The sequence below is a fragment of the Penaeus chinensis genome, chromosome 25 (genome assembly GCF_019202785.1).
Source record: "Penaeus chinensis breed Huanghai No. 1 chromosome 25, ASM1920278v2, whole genome shotgun sequence".
NCBI classification, from domain to species: domain Eukaryota; kingdom Metazoa; phylum Arthropoda; class Malacostraca; order Decapoda; family Penaeidae; genus Penaeus; species Penaeus chinensis.
The window spans coordinates 6,349,056-6,359,055 of NC_061843.1; the positions used below are offsets into that span (position 1 = coordinate 6,349,056).

General features: G+C 44.0%; 1 protein-coding gene across 1 annotated transcript in view; it reads right to left on the minus strand.

Annotated features, from left to right (window-relative positions):
• Positions 1-8,333: 8,333 nt before the first annotated feature.
• The window catches only part of LOC125038671, a 3,146-nt gene continuing 1,479 nt past the window's right edge, over positions 8,334-10,000 (minus strand). The window contains exons 3-5 of the mRNA XM_047632218.1: positions 9,874-10,000; positions 9,260-9,451; positions 8,334-8,903 (exon numbers count right to left, since the gene is read on the minus strand). The exon at positions 9,874-10,000 is cut by the window's right edge and continues 725 nt beyond it. Of these exons, the coding sequence (XP_047488174.1) occupies positions 8,746-8,903; positions 9,260-9,451; positions 9,874-10,000 (477 nt within the window). The 3' untranslated portion in view covers positions 8,334-8,745. The remainder of the gene's footprint in view (positions 8,904-9,259; positions 9,452-9,873) is intronic.

The window sequence follows — 10,000 nt, forward strand, 5'->3', positions numbered from 1 at the left end:
GACAATGCCTACCAATTGGTCAGGGCATTGGAGTTGCAACGGAAAATCCGGTTGTCGATTCGGGTCGCCCGAGATCAGGGCATGATCATAATGCCCAAAGATCAAGCTACCTTGAATTTCCTCTGGGAAACGAAGGAGCTAACCGATGGGAGGAAAGTGAGTCTTTCCCCACTAAGTCCCGAGGAAAAGAGAACCAAGATGGTGCTACTTGGCTTCTCAGTCTCGTACGATGTGGAGCTGATCGCTTCACACCCACAGGTCGTGCAGGCTTCCCGAATGTCGAAGGGGAAGACCCCAACCAGGCAAGTCCTGGTGACCATGAAAGGTGCCCCAACCACTACCCTTGATCTGGGTAACTGGGGCACCTACAACCTTCGAACGTATGTGCCAGAACCACTTCGGTGTTTCAAGTGCCAGAAATACGGTCACCACCAGGCTAACTGTACAGCCAAGCCTAAATGTGGTGTCTGTAGCAAGGCACACAACACAGAGGTATGCCTCAAGGCATACAAAGAGGAAAAGAGGGACACAACAGCCAAATGTCCCAACTGTGCCAAGAAGCATCATGCCTGGAGCCTGACTTGCTCTGTCAGGAAAAAGGCGGCCCTCAGGCGACAAGAGGTTGCTCAAAACCGATCAGACTTTGTTCCTGCCCCACCGGGCACCTATGTCTGGGGAAGGAACAAAAGCGAAAAGGCCTCCCGACCTCCTAAGAGGAAGGAAGCCGCCCCCCAGCCGACACCGGATGTCTCCAACAAAAAGGAGTTTCCGACAATGCCAAAGGTGCAGAAAAAGAAACTAAAGAAAAAAGTTTCTAAGAGCACCACAAAAATCTCCCCAACAGATGATCATCTCCTCTTTGACGAGGACGATATGACTCTCCTGTTAACTGCTGTTGTCACAGCAGTAGCAAGAGCCCTGGGGAGGTCGAGTGAGGAGGCCGAGAAGGCAGTTTCGGTCGCCATGACGGCAATGACCCAGACTGTCGCAGCCCTGAAGGGAAGAAAGCTGGCTAGAGCAAAACCAGCCTCACCCTCACCCCAGGACGAGACTCCCCTCCCCACTCCAAACCAGGCCATGCCTTCACAGGCAGAGCCAAAACAGGCTGAATCTGTGCAGCTAGAGCCAGATCACGCTGACCTTGCCCAGGCAAGGCCAGCAAGGCCAGCCAAGAAAAAGCCTGAGAGAAAAGCCGAACCAATCAAAGTCAAAGCTACCAAAGGCTCTCCACCCCCCAGTGGACCCAAGGATAGCCTGACAACAGACGAGGAGCCCTCAACCAGCGAGGACCTCGCAATGGAGTTGTCAGACTCCGACGATGTCTCTGATGTAACTATCACTGAGTAACATCATGACACACCATCTAAGCATCCTACAGTGGAACATCAATAGCTTCTCTGCAAAGAACGCTTTTCTCCAAGCAGTAGTGCGATCAAGGAACATTGACATTGTCATGCTCCAGGAGACATTAACAGAGGACACTGTTCGCTTCTCAGGGTACCATGCCTTCACACTGCCACGAACACCTGGCAAGAGAGGTTTGATCACCCTTGTGAGAGCAACAATCCCCTGCTCCGCAATAGCCGATGCATCGCACTGTGGAGACGATGTTGAATCCCTTGCCGTCGAGGTTCACCTGGCCGGGGGGCCCCTCAAACTGTACAATGTGTACAGCCGGCCACGCTGTAAAAGCGTAGACATCAGCCAGGTCTGTGCTTCTGCTGCACACGACCGAGTGATCATAGGGGGAGACTTCAATGCACACCACCCCATCCTGGCTCCCTGCCGGGCACCGGATGCGGCCGGCTATCACATAGCCGACGTGCTAGAGACATTCCCTGAGATCGCTCTCCTCAACACCCAAGAGCCAATGCACGTCAGAGGAGGGGTCCTAGACCTAACCCTAGCCACTGCGACTCTGGTGGGGAGGATTGGCTGGTGTGTCGATGAGACCGTCACAAGTGACCATTACGGCACTATAACTACTCTCATGGATGCTGGCCCAGCCGAAATCCTAAGACCGAATCCAAGATGGAAAACAGACAAGGCCAACTGGCAGGCGTTTCAAAACGCCTTGGCCCTCTGTCTGAGATGCACCAATCCCCCACAAAGCGAAAATGTGGAAGTGCTCGAAGCTAGCCTGCTAAACGCCATTAATGAAGCAGCCTCACAGACCATACCCAAAACTCGGCCTGGGTCCAGAAGTCACAAAGACGCCTGGTACTTCAATGACGAGATCAGGGAGGTCAACCACAGAGTGAACATGTGCCGATAACTATTCCGAAGGCAAAGAACCCCTGACAACTTAACCCTCCTAAGGGAAGCTGTCACGGATGCCAAGGAAACTGCCAACAGAGTCAGGCAGGAAAAGTGGATGGAATGGTGTGAGTCCTTCGACCACCAAACCACCCTTTCAGAGCTGTGGCAACGGGTCAAGCGAGCTACCAGCCGCTCAGCCCCGAGGTGCACCCATCACGACCCCCAAGCAGAGGCTAACAGACTGGCGCACGAGTTCTCTGCGAGAACGAGCAGCAACAGTCTGCCAGCCGAGCTGAGGGCAAGACAAGAGCGTCTACAGCCAGACAGACACGCTCAGATCAGAGAAAGGGCAGCCGAACCCGATAACTCAGGGACAGGACTGCCAATGTCAAATTCCAGGGTCACCTATCGCAGCACATGCCGCTCGAAAATGGAACGCCACAGGGTGGGGTTCTCAGTCCAGCCCTATTCAACACTTTAATGTCCTGCATCCTCAACATCATCTCATATGCAGACGATCTCGCTATCACCTCCACTGGACCACGCAGCCAGAATAAAGCCCAGCGTTGTCTGGACCTCGTGTCAGAGAAGTGTTGTAGGACAGGACTAAAGATCTCTGCTGCCAAATCCAAAGCCATGGCTCTGAGACAGAGAGTTCGAGGCACAAGACTGAAAATCCAGGGAGTGGAATTAGAATGGGTCAAGGACTACCTATACCTTGGGGTAAGGATAGACCGGACCCTCTCCTTCCATAAGGAGGTCCAGTACCTGGTTGACCGAACCAAAGCAAGACTGTCCGTCATGAGAGCAATGACTGGGAGACGCATAGGGGCCAGACACAAAGTACTAAGATCATTCTATGTACATGCTGTCCAGCCCATTGTGGACTATGCCTCAGTCGCTCTAATTGCTGCAAAGAAAAAGCACACAGACAAATTAGAAACAGTCCAAAATGAAGCTGCCAGGATCATTCTGGGTGCCCCGAGGTGGACGAAGGTCCTCAACCTCCTGATGGAGGCAAACCTTCTCCCCCTGGACTCACGAATCGATCTAACGGCAACACAATTCCTGTCAAGGGTCATCCAGGCTCCCAGGAACACAAGCCTAAGACAAAAATTAGTCAGATGCCTCGAACAAGACAATGAGCTTGTTGCAAACAACTCCTGGCTGTCTCATACAGCCAGGGTGTTGATACGCCATCAGCTCAAAGAACAGCTTCTTGCTAAGGGCATGGACTCCCCCCACCCCGACTTTGCCGAAGCCCCGCCGTGGGCACTGAGCCTGATAGAGTTCAACATAATGAGCCTGTCAATGAAAAAGAACCTATATCCCATGCCTAGCCTAAAGGCAGAAGCCCACAGGGTCATTGCAGCCATCACTCCTCCGGGTAGTAGAACATACTACACGGATGGATCGGTCAGTCCCTTGAGCCACACTGCAGGCGCCGGCTTTGCAGCTAGGGATGCCACGCGATCCATGAGGGTAACAGACAACGCCTCCTCGCTACAGGCAGAGGCAGTTGCAATCATGGGAGCCCTAGGCCACGCGTCCCTAAGGGAAGGACACGTGGTCATACACACAGATTCCAGGGCAGCCATTGACTGTCTTCAGCACAGCTCACCCACAGACAACATCTACCTACTGACCACGATTCTCACAATGGCACAGAGAATTCTTGCTCAGGGTAGAAGAATTATCATCAACTGGGTCCCAAGCCACATCGGCATCAGAGGGAACAAGCTTGCTGACAGACTAGCCGTCGCTGGCAGGGGTATGCCCCCAAATCCCATGACGATAAAACCTAGCCGAAAATTACTTATGGAGAAGTGTGCCTTGGTCGGTCGTACCTTCCTACGGCAGCTCCACAGAGAGGAAACGAGAACCTCCCCCTCGGCCAGCTGGTACTCAGACGCCACAGGCTCTGAACCACTGGCACTCTCTGAAGTAAGCAACAGAGGTACCGAAGTCATTCTTCACAGAATGCGCCTAGGTTACCACTGTGCATGGCAGATTATCCCAACAATCGAACGCGATGAATGGTGCTGCAAGCACTGCGGCGAGCCGAACGCCACACTAGTCCACTACCTAGAAAATTGTGACCATACACAATTCCTGAGACATGGACCGCCCACAACAGCCGCCGTGCTGGTAAAGAGGCTATACGAAATGCTTACACAATGGCGGCAGGAGCGCTTGCTGGCAATCCCGCCGCCACGGTAAGCACCGAGTGTCAGACAACTCAATGAGATAGCCGTAAAAAGCTGACACAGGCCGGGCCATATCTAGAAGGCCCGGGCGAAGCTAGAACTTCGCAAACCAAACCACCACCACATACATTTCAGGTGTTCCACATCTGCCAGGCAGGAGGGAGGATCGACTCGTTCCTTTGTCCCAATGGCACAGTCTTCAATCAACAACACTTCGTGTGCGATTGGTGGTACAATTTTGACTGTTCCACGGCTGAACAGTTCTACGGTTTGAATACTGAGATTGGTAATTTCAATGGAAATGGATACACAAACGGCAATGGTTATAATGGATATGTCAACGGAAATGGCAACGGCAACAGATACACCAATGGTAATGGCAACGGCAATGGATACACCAACGCCAATGGTTACAATAACGGTCATAGGAATGGTAATGGATACACCAACGGTAACGGATACACTAACGGTAATGGCAACGGCAACAGATACACCAATGGTAATGGCAACGGCAATGGATACACCAACGGTAACGGATACACTAACGGTAATGGCAACGGCAACAGATACACCAATGGTAATGGCAACGGCAATGGATACACCAACGGTAATGGCAACGGCAACAGATACACCAATGGTAATGGCAACGGTAATGGTAACGGCAACGGATACAGCAACGGTAATGGCAACGGCAATGGATACACCAACGGTAATGGATACACCAATAGTAATGGCAATGGCAATGGATACACCAACGGTAATGGATACATCAATGGTAATGGCAACGGCAACAAATACACCAATGGTAATGGCAGCGGCATTGGTTTCACAAACATTAATGGGAATGTAAATGGATATACCAACGGTATTGGTAACGGGAATGGATACAGAAATGGGAATGGATATTCAAACGGTAACGCCAATAAATACACCGGTAATGGGAACAGAAACGGCAATGGTTACACCAACGGCAATGGTAACGGAAATAGGTACAGCAATGGCAACGGTAAAAGAAACGGCAACGGTAATGGAAACGGGTTTACCAACGGAAATGGGTATAAGAACGCCAACAGAAATGGATACAGCAATGGGAATGGATATGATAACGGCAATGGTAATGGGAACGGCTATATCAATGGCAATGGCAAGGCCAATGGAAATGGTAGAGCGACGTATGGTAACGGAATAAATGGATTGTATCAAACGCCGAGTCTCTAAACTACGTAGTATTTTTTTCTATTTATTAAGACTAAGCGAAATTTATACCAATATAATGATATTATAAAAATGTTTACTTACAGGAAACAGTGTTAATATTAAAGCTTAGGCTACAAATTATGAAACATTAGTAAAAATTAAAAGAAATATTTGGTGTACGAAGTCACTCTCACAGTATTTCAAATTAAGAATGTCTCTAAAAAGGTTTTAAAAGCTATTTTTCATATTCTGTGGTCTATTATGATGTATTTAACTATGCTATAACTGTCTCATTTATATTTTATTTGTTAGTATAAAACTACGACTTTTTCGAAAATAAAAATTAGCACATGAAAAGCACTGTTTCTTCACCTAATATTTTTTGAGTCAAACACACACACACATATCGTATCGAAAGTTTTCTTGTACTAAATATATATTCTTACTAAATCACTGCTGCCAAATTGTCGACATCAATTCTAATAAAATAATGATAATGGTACCTTGGTATCGCCACCACCACCCGGGGTTTTCGAGTTTTATGGAAATCTCCAGAAAAAAAAAAAATACTTAACTAATTTTAATGTCAGTAGCAAGATTTAATGCTCTTATATACCAACGGTATTGGTAACGGGAATGGATATACAAATGGTACCGGCAATGAATACGCCAACGGTAGTGGCAACAGCATCAGTAATAGTTACACCAACGGCAATAGTAACGGGAATAGGTACAGCAATGTCAAAAGAAACGGTAACAGTAATGGGAATGGGTTTACCAAAGGAAATATAAATTCAAATACAAATAATGATAATGTTCCTTCGGGTTTCAATGATTATGGAAACCTCAAGAAAACCTAATTTTCATTTACTTAATTTTAATACGAGTAGCATGACTTAACAATATTAAGGCTCGTGAGATGGCTTGAATTTATTTCTGTTGAAAATGTGAATCGAAGTATAAAGAACGGGAATGCCTAGGATTTCAGTGAAAGTATTTCCCTGCCCCTACATTACGTCAGTCAACAGCAATCATCCTCTTTGAGGAAGATGCAACTGCTATAGTCATCAAACATCATCAATGTATCTACCATAGTCAGTCCCAGACTCCACATCCGGCAGCACTGTGGAGACAGCAGGAAGGCCGTAAATATATGGCATCCAATGCATATAACTCCAGTCACGTCGAAGAAAAGATGCAATGGGATCTCCTCCCGGGTGAAATGGCAGTGAATGGGTAACACAAATTTTAAATACTTAGGTCACATTTGAGGGATTCGGGGGCTACAAACTAATTTCCAGGAAGATAGCAGTTGTAGTGGAGATGTCAACTGGTGGTTGCTAGCACTTAGGACTCACTTTTTACCACACTCTGGAGTAGAGACGGGACATCGTTTACGGGGACACGGAATATAATCGGTGTAGAAACGCAGCAGGCCTCGACCGCTGCTAATTTCATTTCTGGATCACAAGAGGGACCACGTACGCAGAATGCGAACTAGCACCTTGAGTGACTTGACTACAATCTATAGTGCCCGAAAATATATAGAGGATGTTAACTGACTACATAGTACTCTTCAGTGCTCTCCTTACCCATTATAGTGAATTTAGAGGTGTGGACCTAGATAAGGGTAAAATATTGAAGAATCATTTGAAATTGGTGGTGTCATGATATATATATATATATATATATATATATATATATATATATATATATATATGTGTGTGTGTGTGTGTGTATGTATATAATATATATATATATATATATATATATATATATATGTGTGTGTGTGTGTGTGTGTATGTATATAATATATATATATATATATATATATATATGTATGTATGTGTGTATGTATAATATATATATGTGTGTGTGCGTGTGTGTGTGTGTGTGTGTGTGTGTGTGTGAGTGTATGTATGTATATATATACACATATGAATGTCATGTGATGACATTCATATATGTGTGTGTGTGTATGTATATATATGTATATGTATATAGATATGCATACAGAAAATACATATATATTTACAAACATACGTATGTATAGATATGAATATATATATATATATATATATATATATATATATATATATATATATATATATATATATATATATATACGTATGTATGTACACCGAACACACACATATATAGAAGCATATGCATATATATATATATATATATATATATATATATATATATGTATGTATATACATACATACATATACACACATATATATACACACACAAGCATATATATGTATACATATATATATATATATATATATATATATATATATATGTACCGTATATATAATTATATATATATGGTAGAAAAACCCACAATGTAAAACTAGATTTATTTTTAATAAATCTAGTTTTACATTGTGGGTTTTTCTACCATAGTATCAACACGGTAGTGTGTTTTCTCCTTTCATATATATATATATATATATATATATATATATGTACTAAACATATATAAATATATATACATACGTTATCTCTACAACTCCATATTTATTTAGTATTGGAGTAGATGTTTTCTCTGTTAAAACATTCGTTTTTTTCTAGACGAATTTACGAAAGAAATATCACGATCCTGATATCAAAAATATGTTAAATCAGTAATAGGTCAGAAATTAGGTTATTAAAATTATAATGACAATAATAATTTAGTTTTATTCCATTTGTCATTAAGGTTATACTTGGTGTGACAGGCTGTCTGTTCATTTTGCTTCTAAATCCCCCCTGTGTGCAAGGAATGGATTTGGGTTCATTCCTCTGGCGATGTGGGATTTGAACACCGGTCAGCAAGATTGCTAGATGAGACCGCTACCATTGCAGTTTAAAGATATGGGGAATGCAATGTTACTAATGACGTAATGTAATAGGATGTTCATAAAGGCTAATGATTTTTAAACCGTCTTTAATCTTTTCAGGGAAGTAAAACGGGTTTCTTTCTTTATCTGCTATCATTTCATTTTCTGTTATTACAAGACGAAAATAAAGATCAAAACTGATCTTCAGTCTTTTGCGCTGATGGCTAAACAATGAAATTACAGGACTGAAGACATTAAACACGTTCTTTTTCCGTGTCAATTTTGGCTTCCATCCTTGCGTCATAGGCCACAGCGGCGGGCATGAAGAACCACAGAATGAGACTGCAGGTTGACGTAGAAGCAAGTATCCAGGTACTGATGACATAACTCTCGGTCATGTCGCGTACAAAGCCTGCAGATGGAGAACTTGATGCCGTAAATTTGTAAAAACCGACGTTTATGTGTATGCATATGTGTATGTAGAAAAATATGAATGAGAAGAATATTAACAATTTTTCATCATATCAGTAAAGTAGATTTTACTATATTGTGTGTACATATATGTATATACATATGTTTGTGTTGTGTTTGTGTGTGGTGCGTGCGTACGGCGTGCGTTTGTGTTTATAAGTGTGTGTGTGTGTGTGTGTGAGTGTGTGTGTGTGTGTGCGCGCGCGCGTGCGCTAGCATATTTACATTCATAAAGACAGAAAAATTGTGATAGGAAATATACCTGGAATACCAGGCTAACAAGGTCATGTAGCTCACCAATGAAGGGCCCGAACACAATGAACGTGCACCCGATCAGAAGCGCCGACGACCCAAACATCTGAGGCAGTTTCTCCAGGCCCATGTATTTGATCATAATGAGGTTGTTGAGTGTGATGTTGGCAGCGATCCCACATCCTGCGATCCCCATAACTACTCCCATCCACATGAGGTTGGTCAGTAATGGGAAAACTGTGGTGGTAGAAAGAGTAGCTGTGGTTAAGGTCATTCATATAGTATAGTTGATTTTCGTAGGTGGGAGAGAGAGCTAGGATATTCTGTATGTGTGCGTGAAGAAAGAGAGAGATAAAGAGAGAGAGAGAGAGAGAGAGAGAGAGAGAGAGAGAGAGAGAGAGAGAGAGATAGTGAGAAAGAGATATAGGGATAGTTAGCGAGGAATATATTCATGCCATCATAACCGGTTAAAAGGTCTGCAACCAAATGAAGAGAAATCAGAAAGATCACAGAATAACCATAGTTTTTGAAAGTAGTAAACAATATAACGATACTGAAGTACTCCTATTTGTGAAGATGTTTACGATTGATATTCTTGAAGACTATTTTGCAGTTACAAATAAGACAAAAGAAATCCTAATTTTCTTCATAAATCTTACCATACATTGTGAGAGATATGATAGCATAGCCAATCATGAAACACAGGCGCATGTTGAACTTCGACCAGTCAGTTAGTGGGGACACCAGCAGCCGAGTCACCAAGTTGCAAATGCCGAAGATCGATAT